Source organism: Pagrus major, chromosome 14, assembly GCF_040436345.1.
Source record: "Pagrus major chromosome 14, Pma_NU_1.0".
NCBI lineage: Eukaryota > Metazoa > Chordata > Actinopteri > Spariformes > Sparidae > Pagrus > Pagrus major.
In genome coordinates, this window is record NC_133228.1 from 3,043,604 (window position 1) to 3,071,369 (window position 27,766).

At 39.4% G+C, this 27,766-nt stretch overlaps 1 protein-coding gene across 2 annotated transcripts in view; it reads left to right on the forward strand.

The window, feature by feature from the left end:
- The window catches only part of braf (B-Raf proto-oncogene, serine/threonine kinase), a 36,392-nt gene extending 12,489 nt beyond the window's left edge, over positions 1 to 23,903 (forward strand). The window contains exons 8-20 of one of the 2 annotated variants that reach the window (XM_073480465.1): positions 430 to 589; positions 2,240 to 2,279; positions 4,006 to 4,125; positions 7,243 to 7,379; positions 7,462 to 7,579; positions 8,543 to 8,627; positions 8,789 to 8,965; positions 9,046 to 9,092; positions 10,303 to 10,421; positions 10,584 to 10,715; positions 13,333 to 13,467; positions 14,233 to 14,386; positions 17,176 to 23,903. In XM_073480465.1, coding sequence (XP_073336566.1) covers positions 430 to 589; positions 2,240 to 2,279; positions 4,006 to 4,125; positions 7,243 to 7,379; positions 7,462 to 7,579; positions 8,543 to 8,627; positions 8,789 to 8,965; positions 9,046 to 9,092; positions 10,303 to 10,421; positions 10,584 to 10,715; positions 13,333 to 13,467; positions 14,233 to 14,386; positions 17,176 to 17,198 — 1,447 coding nt within the window. In that variant the 3' untranslated portion in view covers positions 17,199 to 23,903. The remainder of the gene's footprint in view (positions 1 to 429; positions 590 to 2,239; positions 2,280 to 4,005; positions 4,126 to 7,242; positions 7,380 to 7,461; positions 7,580 to 8,542; positions 8,628 to 8,788; positions 8,966 to 9,045; positions 9,093 to 10,302; positions 10,422 to 10,583; positions 10,716 to 13,332; positions 13,468 to 14,232; positions 14,387 to 17,175) is intronic. The other variant, XM_073480466.1, reaches the window with a different exon arrangement.
- Positions 23,904 to 27,766: the final 3,863 nt, after the last annotated feature.

The window sequence follows — 27,766 nt, forward strand, 5'->3', positions numbered from 1 at the left end:
GGTCTCCCGAAGGGGGTCGTAACACAAGCCAGCGTCCTTAACTTCAACACAAGTCATAGCATCGCGCCTGACAAGGGGTGAAAATTTGCATGTCCTCCCAGGTGTTGTGTTTTCACCACAGCTGATCAGAGATGGTACTAATAAACACCTGTGACTACTGCAGAGTCATCTGACCTGGATATGAATGCACATTGTACCCTTTAAGATTGAAGACAAAAGGCAGATGTTGGTGGGTCCAGTGTGAAGGGGATAGTAATGTATTTCTCCAGTGTTTTTAACAGCCCACCGTGGAGGGTAAGGAGCCTATTCACTCAGTACATAGTAGCTGCTGTTTTGTTTTTCTGCCTCTGTTCATTAAGCAAAGAGAATTAATGTGCATAGATATGAGTACAAGTGTCAAATTTTCACAAACAAATATAATCTTTTCAGGTCTATGTGCCACACCACTGTGTCCCCGTCCAAGTCCATACCCATCCCGCCCAGTTTCCGGCCCAACGAGGAGGACCACCGCAACCAGTTTGGCCAGCGGGACCGTTCGTCCTCCGCCCCCAATGTCCATATCAATACCATCGAACCCGTCAACATCGATGTGAGTCTGCTCTCACTATCATTTTTATCCTCACTTACACTGCAGGAAAACTCAAACATGGCTATTTTTTTGGAATACATGTGCAAAACAGTGGAGCAGAATAATACAAGATCGGCACCACCACCAAGGCTGTCACTGTTCATAGAATACAGGTTCAGATACAGACTGTCAGGACAACAGGCCTGTAGAGAACAGACAATAATCAGGTTCAGCACAGACACAGACCCACTTTAAAGAACTAACTCTCCACCATGGAGCTGGTAGCAATGTTACTGTGGCGTTCAGCCATGCTTGTTGTTGCTGTGCGTAACAGTATGACATCATTACATCATCAAGTCAGATATCGTCATTATCACAATATGAATTAGTTTAACTTGTCCTTTAAAGGTTCTTTCACACCTGAATGTCTGGACCAATGTCCGAACCAAGATTCATGTTTGTTCCATCCGGTTAGTTTTGGTTTCACACTGCAATTATGCAAACTTAAGAACTTTACATGACATACCTGCCACCACTGATTAGACATTTAGAGTGTTCAGTCATGTGAAGCATTTATTTTCTCTCACTGCACAAACCCTTCATCCCAGCCAGCATGCTGCCAGTGATTTATGCCAGAAAAATGTATATGGACACGAGATTCTGCACTCTGCATTTTTCTAGTAGTCTAGAAGTTTAAATATTCTCAACTCTTCAGTGCAAGTCGCGGAGCAGCATTGCTCATAAATATCACACTTTGCTCCGGCAACAAACGCAGGTGCTTGAAATGCTGTTCTGCTCCTCCTCTACTCGTTTTAATCACACGTAGAGCTGATCTTGAAATTAACCTCCTGAATTTATAACATATGGCTTTTATGTGTTCCTGCTTAAGCGGGATGTTGCATCTTCTGCAAGAATGAAGTTAAAAGGATCTTAGACTTGTGTGGTGATGTGTGGGGAGCAGTCTCTATGCCACCTGTATGTATGTGCCTGCATAATCAGCAGCTCTGAGGAATCAATACATAAAAACACAATCACATACAGCAGTGACACTATTTCTAATAGGTCAGTAGTGCGTTTCCTTGCCGCTTGTGGCACACGAAGAAAATGGAACAGATGCTGAAACAATCGCTGCAGATTTCGAGCCAGCCAAAGAGCTCTGCACAGAGTGCAGTATACTTTGTCCAGACAACCCAACTGATTATGGGCGCCGACAGAAGGCTGACAGCACTTAGGTGCGGTGCCAGCCCACTGAAAGCACTGAGGCAGGCACACCACGCATACCATCGGGGCGTTTACAATATTTTACTATGGACAGGACTACTCTTGCATGTCAAAGCAACCTTATAACATCCCGTATTTTGTGAAATGAAATGAACCATGGTTCAGTTTGATCCAGACCGAGACCACCTCTTTCGGTCGGACCAAGGTTCGGCTGTTTGGTGCGGACTGTGGTCTGGGGGAGTTTTTACACCTGTAAATTTGGTTCGTATCAAACTAAAAAGTCGGAAAGTCCAGACCAAATGAGGTAGGTGTGAAAACACCCTCAGTACTTTCAGTATTGGCACTTCCCAAGAGTGCTGCAGCTGTGAACTTTTGAGTAAACTGCAATGTTGTTAATGGTGTTTGTGAAATGTGTTTATATTATTAATTTTCCTTCATCCTTCCTTTCAGGATCTGATTCGAGATCATGGCTTACCAAGGTCAGATGGAGGTAAGGATCAAAGTAGAAACTTCTGCCTCATTCTGTGGTTTTTTTCCCACCATCCTGCGTCTGCGTGCTCTTGGTCTTTTGTGTGTGTGTGAAGTTCAGACCCGTGAAGTTGAGTCAGTTCTGTTTAGTTCTGCACCCCAGCAGTCACTGAGAGCAATAGGTGAGGACACATATTTCTTCAAATCTGTGGGTCAGGGTTTCTGGAAGAGCCAAACTTCCACTTCAGCAGACCTCGTTCTCTTGTTTCTTTCTTTGAGTAGTCATACTGCTTGGAGGAATATGTAGCTAATTAATTTTTGAGCTTCATTACAAAAGTTTAGTGAAAATAAAATCATCAAGCTGTTTGTAAATCTGGAGGCCCGTTGTCGTCTGAAATAACTGTAGTGCAGAAACAGGGTATCAGCTGGTAATTAAAAGAACTGATGTGAATACAAAAGAGTGTCATTTGACATGACCATTAAACTTATTAGTATCCACTCCCACAATCATCAGCATTTCAAGAGATTTTAGTGGCTTTCCTTGCTGAGCAACATTATTCATTTTTGATATATGGGTGGTGCCACACAATATAGTTTAACATTTCTGTTTGTGTATGAATTAAACATAAAGGTAAAACTTGTGAAACTTTTTTTTCCATTAGTACCACGGGTGCTCCTTACTGAGCACCAGCACAAAATTTAGTAGTACCACTTAAAATAAATCCTTTAGTGATAGACAGTTTCCAGAAATAACAATGTTCTGTTTTATTTTGAAGGAAAAGGTCACAAAATGAAGTAGTAGTCATTTTCCATGACTTTATAAAAGGAGGCTGTAGCATCTCCTAAAACCAGATATTATACAAACCATCAATAGATAACAAAAAGTTCAACTCTATACATAGTGTTTAAATGATAGTGTTTTCACCTCTCTAACTAGGATACAGGCTGAGAAGAGGATGTATGTATTATGTATTGGTCTCCATTATTAGATTCCTTGTGATTTGGACCATATTCCATAAACGCATTGAGGTAGTCAAAGTTTTTCAAGTGTCCCACTGAATCAAAGTAACAGACATCAGGGTCAGCTGGCCCTGGAGAGAGTTCATAAGGTCAGTGCCATTATTGCTGTGTACAGTGACACTTGTGGGCAATTTATATAATAGGATGTGTGATTTGGTTAAAGCTCTTGATTATCAAATAGATCTGACAACTAGAGATTGCTCTAAAATAAGAAGTTTGGGCACAGTAGCTTTTATTTTAACAACTGTAATTAAAAAAAAATTTTAAGTGATGATGATGATGATTTTAAAAACAAATCACGGGGGCATATTTGCAAGTTGCACTAATGCTCCTCGTGATAAGATGTAGGGGCACAAAATGCAACTAAATGGTCGCATTGTGGAGCATTTGTTAGTCTGTGTATTTTTAACTTTGGATAGAGCCAGGTTAGCTTTGTTTGTTTGCAAACAAATGTGAGATTCATATTTATCTTATCATCTCACTTCTGGAAAGAAAACAAATAAATGTTGACAATGAAATGTATTTTTGATATCCTAAAGTTAAATTTAGGAGTGTGAAACCTGCAGATACCCTGACAAACAGAGCTAAAACAACATGCTAAAAATGAAGTGTGGTAGGAGGACTCTCCATCCAGAAGCTCAGCTGTAGCCATGGACAGTAGTTAGTTAGAGGTGAGAGGGGCAGGGTGAGTAGCAGTGATGGTCTGTCTGTTTCTCTTTGCCCTGCAGCCCCCCCGACCCACCCCGCCCGCTGCTTGAGGAAGCACCGAACACGGACCTCAAGCCCCCTCCTATACTCCTACCCCAATGACATAGTGTTTGATTTTGAGCCCGAGCCTGTTTTCCGAGGTAGTTAGGCCTCTGTGTGTTCCTGTGTCCTTCACCCCCCACCACCTCCCCCACTCCCCACACACCAACCCCAGCCCTGTGTCACATCCACTGTGTGTCCCCCTCTTTCACTCTCTTTCCCCTTTATGTCCACACATGCTCCTCTATCACACACTTGACTTACAGCTCACAGGTTACACAGAGATCTCACAGCTATTCTGATCACACACAACTCTTTATATGGTGGTGGTTTGATTCCTGTAATGCTCCTTTTGATCAAGTAATGTTAACTATAGTGAATTAGTAATCAGTAACTGCACTAGTTCTTTAAAGTTCCATATCTACGGTAGTGTGAAAGCACACACATAAATACTTAGATTGCTGCTTGGTATTAAAACAGGACAATATGGCTTAAGATAAGATGCATCTTTATTGATCCCCTGTAGGAGAAATTCATTTCAGGTATTTAAAGTGTAAGTTCATCAAAAAACATATTATTCACTTACTGGATCTACTTTCTACTGATGAAATATTTCCAATTAAAACTCTAGAAGATGTGTTCTGTCAGCTACTTTTTTCTGATGCTATTGCAATTTAATTGATAATAATTAATTAATTTCAATATATAGTGTATCCTGTATCTACTAAATATTCAAATCTGTAAAAAAAATTAAACTGCAGTCCTGTTTTGACATTTGCTGCCCGACCAAAAAAAAAAGTCACACGCTCTAATATTTCAATGGACAGCCTTTAGTTGCATTAATTTTTGCCAGGATCTTGTATTGGTGATGGGAGAGTCGGGTCGCTGCGTAAAGTCTTCCCCAGTACATCCCAAAGATTCTCAATGGGGTTCACAGGCTTGTACAGTAGGCACTAGGCATGATGGGTGCATCACTTCATCCGCCTCTCTTCTTACCCTGATGCGCCCATCACTCTGGAACAGGGTAAATCTGGACTCATCAGACCACATGACCTTTTTCCATTGCTCCAGACTCCAATTGTTTATGCTCTCTAGTAAATTGAAGCCTTATTTTCAGATTAGCCTCACTGATAAGTGGTTTTCTTTGGGCTACACAGCAGTTTAGTCCCAGTCCCTGAGTTCTCTTCACATTATGCATGTGGAAATGTTCTTACTTTCACTATTACATTTTTACCATTTGATTTCACCAAATGTTTAAGTGATCTCCGATCACGACAATTAAATAAACAAGATTTTTTTCCAACTGCATTTCTTCCTCGAAGATGATGGTTCACCACTATCCTCCTTCCAGGTTTTAATAATGCATTGGACAGTTCCTAACCCAATTTTAGTAGTTTTAACAATCTCCTTAGTTGTTTTCCTTACTTGATGCAGGCCAATAGTTTGACCCTTCTGAAACAGAGTAACATCTTTTCCAGGACCACAGGATATGTCTTCCGACGTGGTTGTTTAAGAAATGAGAAGCTACTCACTGTATCAGTTAGCATTAAAAAACTTGTTGGCATCAAGTTGATACGTTTTAATCACTGCAGTAATTATCCAGTGGAAGGCTCTTACCTGTTTGCTTAGTTAAATCCAGGTGGTGATTTTTCTTTTACGTGTGTGTGTGTGTGTGTGTGTGTGTGTGTGTGTGTGTGTGTGTGTGTGTGTGGAAAAGAATCACAGTATGTTTAAGTTTATTGTTTTATAAAACCAAACTAATGTAATGAAGTTACTTTTGACAAAACTAAATATCTGACTGACGACTACCAAAGAATGCGGTTAATGACTCTGCACTTGAGCTGCTTGAGCTAATGTTAGCTTCACAGATTAACAAATCAGAATCAGAAATACTTTATTATCCCCGAGCGGAGATTGTTTACGTTACAGCTGCTCCCATTCAAAGTTCAGAATATGCAGAAATAATAATAATAATAATAATAATAATAATAATAATAATAATAAAGTTGAAAACTGTGTCTGACACTCAGAGCGAGGAGTTGAACAGTTTGATGGCCACAGGCAGGAATGATTTCCTGTGGCGCTCTGTGGTGCATCTTGGTGGGATCAGTCTAGTGCTGAATGTACTCCTGTGGCTGACCACCACGTCATGGAGTGACTGACTAACTAACACTAAACTAACTAACTGACTAATTTACAATTCTGAACTGTACAAGTTCTGATTCAGAGCTTTTAAGTCAACCCACTAAATTAATGTCAGCTTGTGCGTTCCAAACAGGCATGATGTGAATGAGCTGACTGCTCGGCCTGCAGTATCGCTGCTTGCAGCTTACTCATCAACCTGCAGACATTCCTCTGGCAAACGCAGCCGATCCAGGCCCAAAGCTTAAGACGTATACAGAACACCAGTTCTTTCTCTCTTTTTCTATAAACTATATGAACAAAACTGTTACATTACAGTACGCCAACAGTTTTAGAAAACATAATTACTATTGATAAAATTATAATGCTGAAGCTAGATGGCTAGTTTTAGCTGGTTCCTAGGTCATTAAAGGGATTAGCTGACTTTATTCACGGAAGGTAGTGAGCCAGTGTTGGCTTAAAAACATTAACAGCCCTATTTAAACGATCTGTGGCGCACGTGCGTTTAGAGTGTGCCCAACTCCCGTTCCCTAGTTAAACGGCAGGTAATCTGGGTGCAAGGTAAGGCGCACAGTGGAAAAGGGTTGTATTTAGACTCTTAATTAGTCATGAGTGTGTTTTTTAGATCAATCCGAGTGTCATCTCCCATTCTCTTGAAGAGCCAGGTGCGCTAGGTAAATTGTCAATTGTAATATAAATTGACGTACTACATTTAAATAACTTTAAAATTGCTGATTGTGCCAAGCCAGGCTTATTGGTCTTATTGTAAACTGTCAGGTTCCTATTTGATCAGCAATATAAAATCCTATAAGTAGTCACTAACAGTGGACTTTGGAAGTCTAGATTATTAAACCATTAATTGCCATCTAACCAAGCGCCCTCACTTCTCCTCTGCATGTGACCAAACACACACACAACTGATACAGATGACTCAATCCCTGTCCTCGCCCAAACGTCCTCTTCCTTTACTCTTCTGCTTTCTCTCAATTTCTCTTTTTTTTTTTAAACCACTGTTTCCTATCCTCCTCACCTCTCCTCTATTGTTTCCCTTCTTTTCATTCCCGATCCCCCTCCAGGCTCTACCACAGGGCTGTCAGCCACACCTCCTGCCTCTTTACCTGGCTCTCTGACGAATGTCAAGGTTCCACAGAAGTCGCCATGCCAACAGAGGGAGCGCAAGTCGTCGTCCTCATCTGAGGACCGCAATAAAATGGTGAGAGGTTGTGACGTATGATAGCATTTTTCTGAAGGTCATTGTCTGTGTGCTTGTGCTGACTGAGTGTCCTGTGTAACAGAAAACCCTGGGGAGAAGGGACTCCAGTGATGACTGGGAAATCCCTGAGGGTCAGATCACTCTGGGTCAGAGGATAGGTTCTGGATCCTTTGGAACTGTCTTCAAGGGAAAGTGGCATGGTAAGACCAATGCAGTATTCTTTCACACCCTCTAGGCATCAACTCATCAATCATATAAATAATAATAATAATTGTTCTTTATTTAAATCTACAAAGCCAGGTTAGACTTGGCTATATTACTTTAATATGACAATACAGTAATATGTCAAATTTGACTTTATTTTAAAATGATGTAAAAGGTGGGCTGGTTTTATTTGCACCAGTAGAGTTTGTTGACAGTCTGTTATCTGTGCCTGTAGTCAAAATTCAGTCCAACTCCAACTCCAGCCTGCCCCACAGAACCCACCTCTAACAGTATTCAGCGTATGCAGCTTTCTCATTGGTGAAACATGATGTGGTTCCTGTGGAGCCTTAAAAAGCCTTTTAAACATTTCAAGTTGTTTTTGTGGTGTTTGTTTTTCATTTAAGGTTTAAGAAATTGGAAAATGTCCAGAAAAAGCAATGCAAAGTGAACTTAAGAGGCATTTTTACATTTGAAACAGCTCAGTAGCCCCTCACATTCAGTAACAAAGCCCTGTGCAGCACACTGTGTAGAAAAATTACTTAACATTAACTTAAAGGGGCTCTACTGTATGTACCAATTTGTAGCAATTTACATGTATTAATCACTTTTTTATTGGCCATATGTAAGTGGATTGTAACATTATTTAAAAAATGAGACCTTCCCAGTCTCTCTTGGTTGCCTACATGCGCCTTCAGACCATTTGTTTTAGTTGTTTAATGCAGCAGGACTGATTTCTTTTCTGAGCGACTTACAAAGAAATCAGATTTTCTGCATCAGTCCAAAGGATGGGATTCGTGTTCTCGAGTGCATCGTCTCAGTCCCTCTCTACGATCTGCTAACAGAAAGTAACAGTAGCCTAGCCTAACCTAACATAAACTAAAGAGCAGCTTTCAGCACAATGCACAGCTTCCACAGAGCCTCTTTCCACATATTTATTTGACTGCTATGTCTTCTCTCAGGTGATGTGGCAGTGAAGATGTTGAACGTCACTGCTCCTACACCACAACAGCTTCAGGCCTTCAAAAATGAAGTGGGAGTCCTCAGGTACAACTGCCACCTACTCTTTAATTAAGGCAAAATATTTACTTTGCACCTTTTTAAAATGCACTACAAATGATAATTTTAATGAAGTATCCTCTTTTAACAAAGTTAAACAAAACTGCTGCAGTCCTGTAGTTTTATCTACCGTTGTGTGTTTGCACCAGGAAAACGCGTCATGTGAACATCCTGCTGTTCATGGGCTACACCACCAAGCCTCAGCTGGCCATCGTGACCCAGTGGTGTGAAGGCTCCAGTCTGTACCACCACCTGCACATCATCGAGACCAAGTTTGAGATGATCAAGCTTATCGACATCGCCCGTCAGACTGCTCAGGGCATGGAGTGAGTCCCACAAATACAAAAGCAGTCAGACTTCACCGTATGTGTTGCTGGTTGAATAACTTTACACCTTTCCTCCGCAGTTACCTACACGCCAAATCAATCATCCACAGAGATCTGAAGAGCAACAGTATCCTTCTGAAACACTCAACCTGATGAGGTCAAAAGTATAATATAATCCAGCCCGCAAAATATTTTTTTTATTTAATTATCGTTTTTTAGTTGTTTCACACTAATTTAAACTACACCTTCATATGCAATTGAAATAAAACACAGATTTATTTTTTTTTAAAACGCAAGTTGACTTTTATTTTGAAGTAGACTTGTTATAGGAAATGCAATGTTTTCAGTTAGCAATGCCGTCACTTATCAAAAATGCATTTAGAGAGCAAGACAGCAGTCATTTTCAGCATTTATAGAAAGTGGATCTATTTTAAATATGTCTGGTAGTTTTATTATTATTTATTTTTAATTATTCAGAAGGAGCTGTTTGATGAAGAGCTGCAGGCAACAGGCTGCACACCTCCAACTTCAACTCCTAACAACTACTTTTCCCTCATTGACATTATCAGGTTCTCTATGATCACCGGGTTTAAATCCGACATATTGCCAAAACGGCGCTATTGCTTTTCACTTTGACAGCAAATCCTCCACAATCGTCTTGTCAGCCAGCTCTCTATCTCCACACTAAAAGTAAAATGCAGCTCTGCTGCTGGGCCCGCTGTTGCAGGAGTAGATGCCGCCGGCAGTTTGTAATCGAAGCATACTAATTTTTCTAAAAGCGAAGCGACGGTGGGGGTGGAGGGCATGTAATGTAAACTGTGCAAACCCGACCACTGTGTAACACCGGGAACACCGACTACCACGGCAAGCCTAGTGCAAGATTTAAATAAGTTATTTATAAGGACAAAAGATTTGCATTGTTAAAAACTAATGTGCATACAGATGTTTATTTTTGTTTGTGTTTTCTTTTGTTAAATAATACAAAAACATGAGCAGCTGCCAGGTGTCTGGAGAGAAATAAAGTACAAGTACATGTATTTAATTTGTTAGTTCAGTGCAAGTTTTCAATAAGTTATTTAAGAGTAGGAAAAACATTTGCACTAACTGTTTAAAACTAATCATATAAAAATGTATACAAACTGCTGTCTGCATTTTTGTGTTATCTTAATGATGAAATAAACATTTTATTTTCAGAAATATTGCACTTTCTTGTAATACTTGAATGCTGAAGGGGCCTCCTATGAGATGACACTACCAGCAGTGGCTCCCAGGTAATTTGAGATGAGACCCCTGGCTTCGAAGCAGGAGAAGTGTTTCCTTGACCGCATTCCTTCCAGATATTTTCCTCCACGAGGATCTGACAGTGAAGATTGGTGATTTTGGTCTGGCTACAGTCAAGTCCCGCTGGAGCGGCTCTCACCAGTTCGAACAGCTGTCTGGTTCTATACTATGGATGGTCAGTGTTCATCTCCTGCCAGTGATACCTAAATAAGTTTTCATTTTACCAGTTTTGCATTTCCTGTTTCCTGAACAAATATTCATTATTTACAAATAAATGTGAAATAGGGGTGAGTTACAAGTGTGTAGTTGTCTGACAGTGGAAGCTGTTCTCTTTCAGGCACCAGAGGTGATCCGGCTGCAGGACAAGAATCCCTACAGCTTCCAGTCAGATGTCTACGCCTTCGGCATTGTGCTGTACGAGCTCATGTCAGGAGCACTGCCCTATTCCAACATCAACAACAGAGACCAGGTAAGAGGCTCAATACGTCTCACTAGCTGTAGTTACATGAACAATATTTTTCAGTCTGATTGAAATTATTCTGATTAGAGATTCCAATTTAACTATTTACATGGCCGCTAAATAAAGTGATACGATCAGATGTGTTCACATCATCATATTGTTTTTTTCAGGGCCGATATCTGATTATAAGTAACCAAGGATAACAGATATTTGGAACTTAACTACATTTGCAGTAAAAAAAAACATCTAGAATGAATGGTGATGGAAAGTACAATTTACTCGAGTAGTGTACTTAAATTCAAATTATAGATACTTTACTATTATCAGTATTATTATTTTCTGCTTCTGTATACTTTCTTTCCACTACATTTATTTGATAACTTGAGTTGCTAGTTACTTTGCAGATTCAGAATATCAGTGTTGAAAGGATATTACCTATGACACATAACTAATCAGATAGTATTGTGACCACAGTCAGAAAAAAAGGATGCAGCATCAGAAACAGTCATTTTAAAATATATTTTATCAGCAGTCGGACACAAAAAAGGTGGAAAAATGCTGAATATCTGTACTGCCAGGCCAATAAATCTGTATATCCCTCGTTTACATGCCCCAAAGCATTTCATCAGAATAAAACTTTTTTTAGCATGTGCAAAGTGGTTCTGTCCACCGTGAAGCATCAAGTGTTAATACAATTTTCGAGATGGGCCCAAATTTTGTCTTGGGGGAGAATATTTGTGTTTCCAGTTCGGTGACTTCCAGCTTCATTCATCTCTTCAAACACTTGTGTGAAAAACTTGTTTGCTTGTATTTTTGTTTTTTGTTCGAGATCTTAAAAGATGGGAAAACAAACAAAGTTGTATCGGCCCCAGACCAGTTCTGTCCCTGCTGGAAGCAACATCAACCCATGAACCCCAAACCCACAGTGAGAATCAGATTAAGGGTTTAAACGGTTAATATTTCCCCAATTGAACAGAACAGAATTGAACAAAAGTTACCACCACTCGTCTGGATCTGATTGAAAATGAATTCAGATTGGGCCAGATTGGATTGGTCTCTTCAGATTGAGGTAGTTACATGAGGCATTTGTATTCTGACTGCACTATTATTCTGATTATTAGTGTATTATTAGGGTCCGTGTAAATGCAGCTATTGACACCTTATTTCATAGTTTCATAAACTTGAATACAGTGTGTTATTTATTCATAGCAGTCAGAATCCAGCACTATAGGTCTGTGGCTAGACATGTAGCAACCCCCCTTCACACATGGTTAACTATGCAGTGTGCTGTGTAAACCGAAATAACCCCAGTGAGAAGAAAAATAGGAACCCTGGCCCTGTAGGTCACACCGTTCTCTTTGCATGTGTGGCCACAAGAACAGCTGCATGCAACAGCAACTTTGGGGTTTCCCAGATAAAGAAATAGGTCCCCCACCCACCCAGTAAGTTCTCTCTTTGAATTTGTATTTGAGTGGATCCATCATGCATTGTCATAAAAGATCAAACATCCAATAACTTAAGTTATATGTATTAATGTAAAAAAAGGAAATTGGTTAATTAATTTCCTTTCTGAGAGTGTCTTAAGAAAACGTTTGAGTAAAGATAGTCTTGTTGATTTATAAGCACTTGTTAATCTACAGCATGGGTGTTTCATTTAGTCAGTTTTCCTTTTCAGCCATTTCAACACTGAATAAAATTGGTGTTTGATGCAATGTATGTGGCGAACTTAAAATTATTAAACAGGCTACACGAGCTAAACAAGAGCAAATAGTGAAAGTAAATATCTCTGCCAGGCTAAATACATAAGATCAGGTGAAGGGAGACCACAGGGGCACTGCAGAGCTATAGGCTACTGATGGACTATCAGCATGTCTTTATCTAGCAAACAGCATGAGCTGATCTGCTTCCAACTCCTCCAGTATTATTGTCGTTTAATTTATCTAAAATACCTCTTTTCCTTTTCTTTTGTTTTCATGTTTTGTTTTATCTGTAAAGAACTGCATATTCTCAAGTGTACCAACAGGGCTGGTTCCTGTAATGGGCTTTAAAGCAATCCCAGAATCAGTATATCCCATAGTGAGACACAAAACCAACGGTATGAGAGAGAGAGCTTTAGATTATATGCATAACCCTTGAATACCATGTTCTGGTTGTCCAGAGGAAGGAAGGGACAACTACTGGAAGGGACGACAGATTTATTCGGTCTCTTCAAGAGTTGAACTACACCACTTTTCTTGCCTTCTCCTGTCGAAAAGATTCTTGGCTGAATTTAGCACTGAGTACCAGGACCACGAAGCCACCGAGGCTGTCGTCATCTGAAAACGATAAACTCAAGCCAATCAAAGGCAGATTAGGGTGGGTCTTGCAAGAAAACCTGTGTGATCCATAACAATGCATGCTTTAAAAATCCCATGGTACTTAGGCTCAGCGGACTGCTGGTTTTGCAATAAACTGACAGAAACCCTGATTATGTGTGTGTTCAGTCGCTTTCAGAGGAAATAGAGAGCGAGAAACAAAGCAACTATCTGTGTATCAATTGTGCTGAAAATGTTCTGAATACTACAATATGTTAACAGTGTGTTTATCCCTGCAGCCACATATTACAATGACACATCTCTTCCCATAGATCATATTCATGGTGGGTCGAGGTTACCTGTCCCCTGACCTCAGCAAAGTGCGCAGCAACTGTCCGAAGGCCATGAAGAGACTGATGGCTGACTGTCTGAAGAAGAAGAGAGAGGAGCGACCACTCTTCCCTCAGGTGAGACAAATCAATGCTAATGCTATTTATATTTCATTGGGAGGCAATATATGCATGTGATTTGTTGACTTGTTCCAACAGTACAACACAGTCATACACCAAGCATCTGCTCTTACTCTCTTTATAACCCAAATACTGTTTATTTTCATTTCTCCATTCTTTCATTTGGTGTTGAGCTGCTGTCCATGACACATAACAGTTATTCCACAGATGTTAAGCATTCAGAGGGAATAATCCTTCCCTGTCCCTGACTTTTTCTGTGAAACATCAACAGGAAGTGTTAAGTTTTAATGATGTAGCTAACCCTGTGTGGCCTGTATTAGTGACTGATCATTATTATTATGTGGATACTCTTTTATGTGAAGATTTTCAGGATAGTAGAAACGCTGGTATTATACTCAGTCAGTGATGATTGAAGACTCTGTATTTGCTACCACAGAATGTAAAGACAGGTGTGATCTTTGAAGGATTTGGATTCACCAAGTTGGATTTATCTTCTTTTGATCTGCTTTCTGTGAATTTTACATAGCATTTTCACTTGGTCATTACCTTACAGGTTTTAATCAATAGAAAATAGATTGGCTTTTTCCACCAGATGGCCTCAGAGGTTTCCAAGCTGCTGAAGGCAGCAATGACTCACCAGTTACATGCTCCAAACAGAGCACACAGCATTGTTAATGGTTTGGTTTTGTTGTGTTAATTTGTGACTGGTAACCATACTGAGTTTGACTGGTGATCCTGTGGCTGTACTGTGTATTTTGTTAGATCTTAGCGTCCATCGAGCTGTTGGCCCGCTCATTACCCAAAATCCACCGCAGCGCCTCAGAGCCTTCGTTAAACCGAGCCGGCTTTCAGACAGAGGATTTCAGCTTGTACGCCTGCGCCTCACCCAAAACCCCTATCCAGGCCGGAGGCTATGGTGAGCTCATTCACACATACACAAAAATCAATCTCAACAGTAGTTGCCTCATTACACAAATATGTCTTTGTATGAAAGGTAGAAACGTAAACTCATACACACAAACATTTGCCACACGTAGTATTGTAAGTATTGGTTCCAGGGTTTTTTGTAAAAAACTGCATCACATTTAAGGAGGTTTCTAATTTTTCTGTTTAATAAACATAAATTGTTGTATTCCTGTGTTCAACTTGAGTATTAGCATCCCATGGTTGTCTAAATGCCTATATACCCGCTTTTCCATATTGATGGTAATTAAAAACAAAAGGACAAACGATATATTCTGAAGTTTTAGTGATTAAAAATGATGATTATTCTCAGCACAACTCCAAAGAAAGTTTCTGAGACCTTGTTTTGTAGCTTCTCAATCATTTAGGTCCTCATAAACCAAAATAAATATAACAAGAAGCTTAAAGGATAAACAGGCCAAAGAGGTCTATATGTTCTCCTGATAAATAAACTGTTGTTAAAAAACATTAAAAATGAATCTGATGCAGAGATATTGATCACAAAGGTTATTAAAGGGATAGTTCAGACTTTTTGAAGCAGGATTGTCCGAGGTAATTATCTATAGTCAGTGTATTATATACAGTAAATGGTGTTCGGCACGCCCTCTGTTTGGAGAAGCTGCACAGTACTGTCTTCAAGCTAGCAATGTACTGAGTCAGCAGCAAAACATGTTTTAGTGATGTTAAAAAAAAAAGCCCTCCCATCGTAGCTCATTCATATATACACATCACTATTGCCTACTGTAGCTATTGCACATGCTGTATACAGTATATGTTAGTGTATTCATTTCACTCCGTTCATACAATTACTACTGTATTTATCTTAGTGTGTTCATACATACCTCTTGTTGTTATATAGGCCTGTCTGTGTCTATGCGTATGTACATTGCTCAGTATTTGGCTGCTTTTTTTGCACTTCTGGTTGGATGCTAAAGTGCACTTTGTTGCCTCAGTACTTATACTCTGTGCTGTGACAATAAAGTTGAACATAACCTTTCTACAATGAACAAAAATGGAGTGCATCACAAGACTTACACACAGAAACAAGATTCATCATGATGACATACTATTACTGATTTCTTCTCTTATAAACAAACAACACACGGATATATATTACACCCAAACCACAGAAACTGTCTTCGCCATACACTCAACGACTATTTTCTACAGTGCAACAAGCTGGTCACATAATTCAAATTAAAGGTTTATAAAGGTGCCACAGCAGAGCAGGGGGCACACAGGAATATCATGAGAAGACTAATGTTACACCCGTAACCATTTAATCATGGTTATGTAGCTGTGTTAGCCAGTAATGTGGCCACGCAGTTTAACTGGTTATATGGCCCGTAAACCAGTCCCTAGATTATCTTTTACGTTAATGATGTGTCCTCTCAATATAATGCACATTTGTATTGAAGCCAAGTCTTGAATATCTTTTACTTAACGTTAGCTTTCTAGCTAACGTCTGAGCAGCCAGTAACTTGGCATTCAGCATTAGCATTCACAAACCTTTCTTAGTGGGTTTTGTAGTGATGGATGAAGTTGTTGATACTATGGTGGTCATGTCGTGTCACTAGTAGTGACTGACTAGTGACCTGCAGGATTGAGCGATATCCCAAATTTCATATCACAATATTGTCACGCCCAAACAATGTCATTCTGTTTGGATTTTATGTTGATTAATAGTATGAAAAATATGAATAAATAAGTGACTGACAGGTTGATATGCTGTTTACTTCTTTACTTCTCCCTCTGCAGCAACACATACAACCCTTTTAAATAACAAAATGATGAATATAATGAAATAGGAACTTTTGAATTAGATATATAGTAAGTGTAATAGTATAATATATTAAGTGCAGCTAGTCTGTCATTGGTTCCCTTTTCCCTCAATTCAAGAGGGCCAGCCAGGTAAAATCACAAAGCTAGACAGTATTCGATTATGTGAAAAGTATCGCTTGTGAGGGCAAATGTTGCAGTATTCGATAATATCTAATATTGGCCCTAGCCTCATGACCTTGAATACCATGTTACCGTCATCGAGTCATGCGACTCTAGTCCCCTACCTCTGGCTGTTTGAGGGACGGCCAAAGTGCTAAAAAATATTGTAAATATAGTCAACACTTAAACCGATTTTGAATTTTTTAGGTGGACCTTTTGTTCAGGTGGCTAAATTACAATTTCCTGCTGACTCCCCTATAGCAGTACATTGATAGCTTTCTGCACTGGTTCTCCTGCTGCTTTTCTGAACAGAACTCATGCCAACTGCCATCTACTGAGCTGTAATACACTGACTGTGGATGAGTAACTCAAAAAATCTAAGCTGAGCCATTAAAGCTGCACCCTGAAAGAAGAGTCAGTGTTGGACTGATCATGTTACACACACGACTCCAGATGAATGCTAATGCTGCTGTGTGTATGTAAGATGTGTCTGAAATAGCCACTGTTGGTGTAAATTTTTCTGTGTTTTGTTTTTAGCTTGTTCAAACAAAACAAAACAAAATGTTGTCTCTAATGCCATTCCATAGGGAGGAGATGTAAAGACATTTCTGCTTAAATAGTTTGTTGGGTTGATGAAAGGTTTGAAACAAAAAGTCCTCTCACCACTGGTTTTTGAATTGGTTGAGTTCAACCATAAAGAAAAATAACAGCTCAACCTGATAATTGACCACTACGGCTGCTGCAAGACTGCTTATTGCTATTGACGTAACTAATTTTATCCATATCTTTATTATTTTTCAGGGGAGTTTTCGGCATTTAAGTAAGTGCTGCTGATCCCACCAGTCCATCACTCGTCACTTCTCAAAAGTCTCGTGTCCATGCGGTGGATTCATTCATTACAGAAAAAACAAATAGTCTCAAAGAATGTGCTTTTTTCTTCGTCTGTCAACCTGAAGAAGGCAGCCTCATTGGAGTCCTTCCAACAAAAAGCTATCCAGCAGGCAAACAACCACAGTGACAGACAAAACTGAATTAGGGAAATATAGAAAATTAAAAAGTTAAAAAATAAACTTGAATGACACAAAAGGAATTTAAAAAACAACATACGAAGATATCCATACCAAAAGAGTTTGAGGAAGAGACCGCAAACTCACAGGTCGACTTGCCTGCTGGAGGGAAAAGATGAAGGCTAAATGAAGGAGAGACGGAGGTGAAACGTCAAGAGAAGTCGAGGCTTTGGGCGCCACTGGTCCCTTCATTTCCTGTGCGGGTGAGGAGGGAGGCTGGTTAACCAGCCAGGCCGCTGAACTTCACTTTGAGCAATGGCAGAGTGGGGCCTGTGGAAGGAGGGGAGGTCTCCCATCTGGTTAGCCTGTCCCTGAGATTAGCTGGAGGTCACACAGCAGGATTGGATCCCGAAGGAAGATGACTTGAAAGACAGATCTATTTTTTTTTTATTTGTTTCTCATGTTTTAGATTTTAGCCAGCCATCGCTAGGAATGCTGAGCGTTTTTTTTGTCATTCGTTCTTTTGCAGCACAGGCCTTTGCTTTTTTGTCTTTTTGGGCTTAATGCTGACCAAATACTGCAAAATACTGTATTTTGCCCTCTTGTTTGCACCCAACAAATTCAATAGCCAGGATGAAATGGCAACAGCTTTTAATCCACTGAAAGATTTTGCTCTACCACTTCAAAATTTTCAGGAAAAGCAGGAGAAGCAGTTCTTTCTGTAGATTTCCTGTACTGTTCCGCCACCTAAAGGAGCTGTTCTCTGTGAGGAAAAATGCTAACTTGTTTGCTGATGGAAGCTACACGAGATGGGTTTCATATTCCATTTAAAAGGCCTGGTCCAAGCCAACAATTGAGATATGTATTAATTAAGTGAGCTTTAGAGTGTTGGAAAGATTTTGGTCCCAGGACACTCCTTTTTCAAAGGAGTTCATGTCTATGTGAAAGCAGCAGAAGCGGTTCTATCCACAGAAGACCGGTAGGAAAGCCTAGAGCCTGACATGTTCTGCTGACAATAAGTGTTGTTCATAGGGAGGAAACTTGCAGATTTGTTTGGAGGTTTTGGGGTTTCTACTCCTGTTTAAAGAGCCTGGTGAAAGCCAAGCTGCTGCCCAGCATTTACGCTGAGCTAAGGAGTGTGTACAGTACTTGTGGCTTGTAGCTTCCAAGTTGTTACACAGCATCTTTGCAACAAAGCTTATCCAAGTGCATGTCGCCTGTTGTTTTTTTTTTTTTTTTTTTTTTTTTGTATTATTATCATGTGGCTTTCATATTGCACTCAGCTTATAATAGGACCTTACTTGTTGCAGCTGCTGACTTGCGGGCTGCAGTGTTACCTGCTGAAAGGACCGGCAATCCTCTGGTTCTGAGTTCTGTTAGTCTTGAAAATGTTCTTTCAATCACACCTTTTTATTTTCTCTACACACATGCACCTGTACTTTTTTTCATTCCAGTGTGTTAAGGGTTGTAGGTGTTATTACAGGTTTTTTTTTTATTTTATTGTCTATGTTTGCCTTTTTCTGTACAGGCAGGCCTGCAGATATTAACTTATTTATGTGATTTTTTGTTTTGTTTTATGGATTTATTTTCAGAACCGCTTTATTTGAAGGTATCAGTCTTTCTTTTGACGCATAGTCGTTTAAATCTTTGTGACTCGTGTACTTGCACTTTGTAGAGATGGATGGAAGCAAATGAGCGACTTGCCTTTTTTTATTGAAGAATAAATCATGACATACAGAGCTGATGACCCAAAATTCAATTTCCAATGCATGAGTCATCTGCATGGGCCAAACTGTGAATATTTTGCTGGGAAGGCTCAGTTGTCGTCTAAGGACTGTCTTTGACGAAGCCTCCAGCAGCCGAGTATGTCACCATACCTACAGTGATGAGCTGAGCAAACGAGACTGCTGGCCTGATAAATGGATGTTGTGGAGGTAGAGCACACAGCTGAAGGGTCCTCCAAACACTGACAGGCTGGTTCTTTGCATTCATTAAGAATCATGTAAGCCTTTCCATCATTAACTAACCCCCAGGCACCCCCTCACAGCAAGGTTATTATATATTTTGTTGCCTACTTTTTATCAAATTCTATTTGAGGAAATGAAAACATATTTTTCTTCTTACCAATCAGTCCCATATTTGTGTGTCCAGGACAGAGAAAGGGCTGCAACAAGCTTAGCACAAAGTTCTAAAGCAGTGGGGAACTGTTAACCCTGACCCAGGACAGCCTTACTACTCATTATGGCTGTGGATCACCACTCCCTGCAATTTGGACATTTCAGTCACTGTGCAAAGCATGTTGAATACATAAAGTAAGATCAAAAGTTCTTCTTCTATGTAATACTATTTTTTCATTACAAATGATAATATCAGCTTAACAATTTGTCGATGAATTTCCGAAAATCTTAGTGTTTTGTATGTCCTTTTGCTTCAATGACAGCATGGACTCCACAAGTGTGTCTCAAACCTGCTGACTCATGCTATCCCAACATGATTTGACAGTGTGCCATAAAGCTTCTTGTGCTTGCCTTTCTCAGTCTTCAAGTGCCCCCATACATGTTTAATGGGGTTGAGGTCAGGTGACTGTGGAGGAAAGTCCATAACAGTCAGGACTACTTGGTCTTCAAGTGGTTCTTACAAAGTTTTGAATTGTATTACATTTAAAACAAATGGGAGTATTTTGACTAGTGGTCTCAGACGTCTTGACCCTACTGTATACAAACTGTTAAGAAATCTTTGTAGCAACCTACAAGGTGAGAACAACGGTGAGGTGGGTGCACATTGACAACCATGCTTTACTCCTCCAAGTCGATAGTAAATGAGCGCAAAAGAACTCCGGCTCCATCTTTGAATGAGTGTTGTTTGTAAGGAATTTTCTGTTTTACTATTCACTCACCTGGCTTTTTCCCCACCTCATAATGGCCCAAAAGATGGCCACCCATCCAGTGAGTTTGTTTTTTAACATTCTTCTTCTAACATTCTTCCCATAACAAATGTTATGAGCCGTTCAGTGATCACCCGTAATGTCTCTAGCCCTGGGTCAGGGCTAATTTGTTAACCTAGCTCTAAAACTGAAAAAAATACACCCTCAGACAGCTCCAAAATACTAGATCGAAAGTGTTTCTGGACTGGATGCACAAATATTTATTTTGTGTTAACATAACATTACCCAGGTTAAGACTGCAGACAAAAACTTGTTCCAGTGTGATTAATATTTGAAGAGTTACAACTCTCTAAGAAGCCTGGCATCTACTGGTGAAAGCAAGGTACATAAAGTCTATCTGCTATTGGGTGGTTTATGGTGATGTCATTCTGTAGATACAGTGCACTTCATATGGCCTTGCAGTGTGCAACATGTTGCATATTAGCGAGGGTGGCGCAATGTTTATTACAACTTGGGTCTTATTTTGGTAGTTTTAGTCACATCCCTGTTAATATAGTCACAGTAGTGATTTGAAATGTCCTGTACCGATATAAAATTCAAAGGTAAGTACAAAGTTCAGAAAACATACTGTCCATCTTGCCTTCGGTAATATAAACTATTGTTTTCTTCGGTAGGTCGATTTTATGGGAGAAAACTAGCGAGCTACAGTCAAACCCTGGACAAACGCCACAGATGCAAAAAAGAAACTTGAATAACTTTTTAGGTGGGGGGTTACTCAAACTTAGTCGGAGGAGTGTCTATTGTAAATAGCTACTGTACACTACTTCGCCAAACACCAAACAGACAAAGTTTGTGAGTACCTAGTTATAAAAATGGAGCAGTTAGCAGTTTAAGAGACAGACATTTTGCTCAGGAGTTGGTGGAGACCAAACCCAAACAAAAAGGAGGGAGAATATTCAACTTTGCTGGAAACCAGACCCACAACTTCTAATAGATGCTTACTTTGTTATGTTATGTAACAGGTTACCCTGCTGAAAAATGCATGGTGACAGCATGATTTCCATGCAGGTCCATGTGGTTTTTTTTCAGCAGTGTAACTGCTACAGATTAGCCTGTATTACAGAGAATTAACACAGCTTTAAACCTGCAGTAACCACATGGTTACCACATTCAGGCGCTTCAGGGCAGCTGAACCAAGATGTCAACAAAACATTGACATATCATCATTTTTAAAGTTGATATAGCAAACTTACTAGTATATTCATTAATGTATATTGGTTTGTCAGGATAATGTTATCAATTACAGCCACTTAAATAATAGCCATTGTTTCAGTAGTAATGTTTGCCTGTCGGCCATGTTGGTGGGTCGCATTGTGCTCGGTTTTCTTACAACACGTGCCTTCTTATGTGTCAAATGCTGTGGACTACTTGTTGAGCACAAACTGGTGTCTGTTGGGTTTTCACGTGCACTCTCACAGAAACAGCTGATATCACCTGACACTTGAGACCAGCCAATAGCAAACAGTATGTACTTCAGTACGTGGTTTCACCTGTAGATTTGAAGGGAAAGAGGGCTCTGCAGAGTTTGTTTTTTTACTATTCCGCTATCATCTGTCCATTACCACTTGACTCCCACATAGTTGGCAGGGTAGGGTTATAATGTTATATGGTGACAATGTAGGCCTTATATTAAATATGACATATCGCCCAGTCATGTAACCCCTCTGATGTGACCACAGATTCACAAAACATCTGAGGAAACCTGAGCTGACCTTTTTTAGTGATGTTTTTTGAAAAAGATTTGAACTTGTTTGGTTTGTGAAGGAGACTAGTCACTAGAGAAATGAAGTTATTGGCGTTACGAAAGCCTAAAGTTTGAAGATAGTGAAGATGCTTCGTCATTAGTACAAAATACTGGCCCAATGATATTGGTAAAAAAAAAAAAGGTCCGATATAGAGAATCTGACAATAAAGTCAGAGTTCTGACTATTTGTTGCCTTTATGACACAGCTAGACAGACGGGGACAATAAACACAAGTAGAGTAAACGGGAAAGTGAAATGCAACAAACTTTGTACTCAAGAAACAAGCCATGGATGTTGCAGTTTAACCCAATCACTGGAATAAATGTTGGCAATTTACATTTCTGCAAACCACCATATGCTGAAACTTAACATTTCTTTATGTTGCAACTGTACTTTTCTTTAAGTTTTTAATTTTATATCGTGACAACGCTGTGCTTATGGTCTGGTTAGGTTTAGGTACAAAAACCACTTGGTTTGGGTTAGGAAAAGATCATGTTTTGGCTTAAAATACCTACTTTAGTTGCCACAAACATGGCTGGAGATGTCTGGGGTCTCCTTAAAAATATCCAGTCACCCTTTAGAGATATTGAAACAGTCTCGAACTGTGGTCCCTGGCTTGGCAGCCTTCCATGCAACCCACATATCTGTGGTTTGCAGAAACATGAAGTGTCAGTATTTTATCCTGGCGACTGGGCTGTGCAGTTACATGATATATAATCTTAAACCACTAGACCACCAGGGGACAGTTAATATATGCTTGCCCACTAATCTGCTTGTTCAGCACGTTATCTTCACACAGTTGGAAGTGTAGATGTTCAAGCCTGTAATTATTCCGAGCATACCAAGGAGCTTTTGTCCATATTGGCTTAAATGTTGAGTATGACTTTTAATGCTTGACCTTGGATAGAGCAGTTGACAAAACAATCTCAACTCCAGGTGGACTTACTTGCTTGTTCTAGAGCTTCTAATTTTGGCAACTGCTGTTTCCAAAGTGAAGAATGAACAGTCGAGGTCAACCTTTAGGCCCACACACACCTACAGTCCTTGAGGTACTTGGATCATGGACAAGAAAATACAATCGTTTGTCAACTACTATTTCCCAGGACAAGAATGAACTGTCAGCCTCACTAGAAGTAGAACATGTCCTCTTCCACAGGCATCAGTATCATCATTCAGATAGCAGTGGTGGTTGTCTGCTGTACTAGGATCTGCTGTTGCTCACTGTTCACTTGACTGGACCTGAGGAGGTCAACAGTAACGTCTCTCATAGCGCTGTATTTACTGTCCTTCGAGATCTTTATTTTCTATGAGAATATTATCACAATGTCTACCTGCCAGACCTTCAGTCTGCAGGAGTAAACACTGAGCTCCATCAGGCTCTCCTCTCCACCACCACCCATCTTTGATCTCACCACACGTCCGCTGTCCCTCATCTTTATTCAAAACGTTATGTTCAGCTTTTCTCTTCTTTCATTTTCCTTTTTCTTCTAAACATTCCTCTCCTCTCCTCTTTGCCTGCACCTTAAACCCAACAATTCCTTTCAACTGAGAACTATCATGAAAAAAGTTGGAGTTTTTTTTTTTTTTTTCACCTGTAAATAGTTGTACAAAAGAAAATACTGTCAGTTTGCTAGGAGGCATGGGGACTACAAATGTAACAAATTATAAAATGTTCAAAATAAAGAGACAAAGATTAAAAGACATTTTGATAGGCAGACTTCTGAAACCAGTTGAGTGTAAAAATATTTAAGGCTGTATCATAAGGAGAAAGAGCTTAATGTATTTGTTGTGAATATGAAAAACTGATATATTAAAGAAGTGCATGAAAACTGTAGTTTGGCTCATGTGTCATTTGTATGGGGTTGTGCTGTAAATTGTTGTGGTGAGTTTTATATTTGAAGCCCACATGGTGGCAGCATCTAACACTGTAATGTGCCCACAAACATTTGCTGCTGGAAGGACATGTACAGCTTACAGCAGCAACACAGTCAAGATAACTCAACACAAATCAACACATACTCAACTTGATCTGTACATAAAGGTGATGATGCATCTTCGTATATCTTTACATCCATAACTGTGACTTGGTAAAGGGTCCTCCAACACCAAAAATACTTGCAAAAATGCATTGTTTCCTCTCATTTTTATTTCATTGACCTTTTCTGTCTTGACTCCCTTTGGAAGATGAACCTCCCACCAACCAGCATTTTGTATCAGCTAGAAACAATATTGGAAACTCGTAACAAAAGGAAGTTGAAGTTTATTTAGAGATGGAATGTGACTAAGTGCATTTACTTAAGTACAATTTTAATTGACTTGTGATTTATGTGATTATTTCCATTTATGCTGTTTATGCTGCTACTTTTTACTTCACTACATTTATTTGATAACTTTAGTTACTAATTACTTTGCAGATTGCATGATGTATCAGAGCCGAAGTAGCACATTTTAAATTAATTTATTTAATCGACAGTATATAAAAAAACACTAATTCTGATAATAGGAAAGTGCTGACTATAGGAGAAGATAATCAGCCTGGCCAGTACCCATAGTATACAGTTTATACATATATGTATGTGTAATTGAACTTTTATTTGTACTTTTAGTAATTAGTGGCAATCTCGAAGATTTTCTGGGAAAGTCGACATCGACCCCCAATGTACATCACTGGTATTACAGCAAATGCAAGCACTTTCATCAGTGGGCCATAGGCATTATATTTTACATTAGATCATTGTGTTACCTCATTCGGCGATAGATAGTGTCTTAACAGATATTTGTTCACATGAAAATCTTCATGGTTATTATTTTAGGTACCTTTAATATTCAATACTCGAGTTCTATTCTCATCTGGTGCCTGTGGCCCTTTGATCATTTTGTAATTTTTAGATTTAAAAGGTGTTTATATAATATAGATTTTTCAATTGTTAAAACTAGTTTAAACAAAGCCTGGGGGAAAAAGTGCATTGTTTTAACACCTTTAAATTCTGGGCTTTGCAGGTCAGACATGAAATGTGAAAGTCTGACACTTGGCACTGAAAAATCAAGCAAACGTGGAGGTACCCAAAAATGCAGTTCCTCCAAAACTGAGTCAGTGTTTACAGCCTGGTACAAAAAAAAAGGTTGGTCAGGCAGCTAATGTCCCCACTCATGACAGCAGATTGCTATCCATTTTTTCATCTCGCTCTGAAAAAGAAAGCATACATATGATTAAGTGAAAAATGTCTTTACAAATTTCTATCTATTTCATCCTGTTGTGATGCGTAAGAGCGCAGGCTACAACTTTAATAACAAGTGGAATCCACAAATTAGTACTGCATGCAGGCTAAATGTATTAACTGGTATGACGTTTGTTTCACGAACAGTTTTGAAATTGTAACCAGGTTATAACTGGCCTTGAGCTCCCCTACTTCAATAGCTTCCTCTTTACTTTTACTTGTCCTTCTTTCATCTAAGAAGCCATGATTTTTAACTGAATGGAACACTGAGTGACAGTTAAGGAACAGTATTGCCAGTCAGTTGCATCAGGATTTGCGCTGTGACAAAGAACTCACCTCCAAGGTGTCAACTTTGAATTTTCTTCAATACTGTCGGAGAGCCTCTGGTAACACAAGTTGTGGAAAATGTAACTGGCTTGTTAAATAAAGTCAGTGCAGCAGTTTAAACTACTGTAACATGTTGAACATGTGCTCTGTATATCTGCACTGTAAAAAACAAAAGATCATTTTAAGAAGCTTCATCAACATCTTCTGGTCCCGTCAGCCTTTAAAGTAGTTTATCCACTGTAGGGTATAACTTGATTTGACTTGACTCGACTCATCAAATACTGACACTTTGGGTTGGTGGCCAGCCCAACCTACCAAGCCAAGTGATAATTAGCATAGGCTATCCATGACAGTAGAACAGAAGTATGTAGACTACATATACATGATTTATTTTTAAATGAAAAAAAAAAAAAGCCAAGCTAAACTTAACTTGCTATTTTCATAATATGCATTATTCATATGCACCTAAATGTAACTATATTTTCAAAACCCGTTATGGAAGCCGTTGTACTGACTGTGGAACTGAAGTGTCATGAACAGAGAGGATCCACTTTATTAAAATCAAAGGAGAAGCACTTCCCCATAGATAAGAGCAGCCTATCCGGGTACTACCTTCGTGTCTCTGCCCCTTTGGATGAAACAGTCCCTTTAATTTGACCGCTGTAAATGCAAATTATGTGGTCTATGCCAATATAAGCATAAAAAAGAAGGCAGACAAACAATTATGATATGTTGTTATCAATCTACGATCGGCATCATTTGAAAATGAATAAAGAAGTCTGGGTTGATGAGTGTCCCTTCAGTCCGCCTCATAGTGGACTAACCTGACAAATACAACTACCTTTTGCTTTTTCTTACTTTTTCTGTCTTTAAGACACTTTATTTAGTTGTTTTGGTATTTTGTCCAATGCAACGCTATTGTTAACTAATAACATTGCTGTGGTGAACCAGAATCACTGTCTCTATTTTAATAGCGACCAAGTTCATTATTGGAAAGTAGGTCAGCGCAATTTATGTGATTATTAACATTATAACACCCATTGTTTTATGGAGCTTGTCAAACTTCCTACAGTGTATGACAGAAAAAAATCTATAATTATTATGCAGATTTTACTGTGCTTTAACAGTTATTGTTTATAGTCACGTATTTTGGAGACTGCTTCCAGTCTTGGTGCTTTGACAAGCTAAACATGTCTAAGACGTATAATTCTAAAAAATACTTAAGTTTTGTTGTTAAAGGAATGTTTAAACACTGCCTGACTGACTAAAAGCTGTTTTCTACAATGCTTCAGCCTTGTGGTCAGAAGAAAATAACTTTTAGCTTTTGTAGAGAAATACTGTCAGTCTTTAAAACCCCACAACTGTCACTCCCTGATTCCTGCTGCCAGAGCTCATGGCAGAAAGCCTCCATATATCAGCCAGCCCAGCACAGTGTACAGTGATCTGTGGATGTGAGGCCAGTGAACAGCACAGTGATGTACCAATGGTGGAAGTTTCCTTCTCTCTCTTGTCACGAAGGGAAGGAGCTGTAAGCATTCAAAGAAGCCTGGGAAGACAATAAATCACTCAAGAGAGTCAATGCCTGAGGGCCTGAGCAGCAAAGAACGCACTGTGAATGGCATAACTGATGAAGGACAGGGAGATGATGGTGCATAAAGAAAAGGTGGAGACAGAAAGAGAGAGAGAGGGAGAGAGAGAGAGAGAGAGAGTGTTGGTGAGAAGAAAATTTAGAGTTTGTTACAGGAAATGAAGGTAAGAGAAAGACAAAAGAAAACTGGAAGAAGGAGAGTGTGGAGCACATCCTGTGGTGTAGACAGACTGAGGGTATATGGACAGTCACAGATTTTTTTCTCACAATTTCAATTCAGTAAGCTGCGTTTCTAGTTCCAGATGTATAAACCATGTATACACACAAAAACCATGCATGTGCCTTTTCCCACACATATATAAGATGTATTTATATAGGAAGAAAGTGCATACCTCTTTTCTTTCTTTTTTTTCAAGCAAAACAATACTAAGGGCACAGTTGGCTGCCACAACCAGACACATGTTGTTGCTTCAAGAGGCAGAGAAGAACAAAACTGGGTCTTCTTTAAAGATTCTCTCAGTGCATGACATTTTTGTTTGCTTTAATTTTCATCCAGGTTGAACT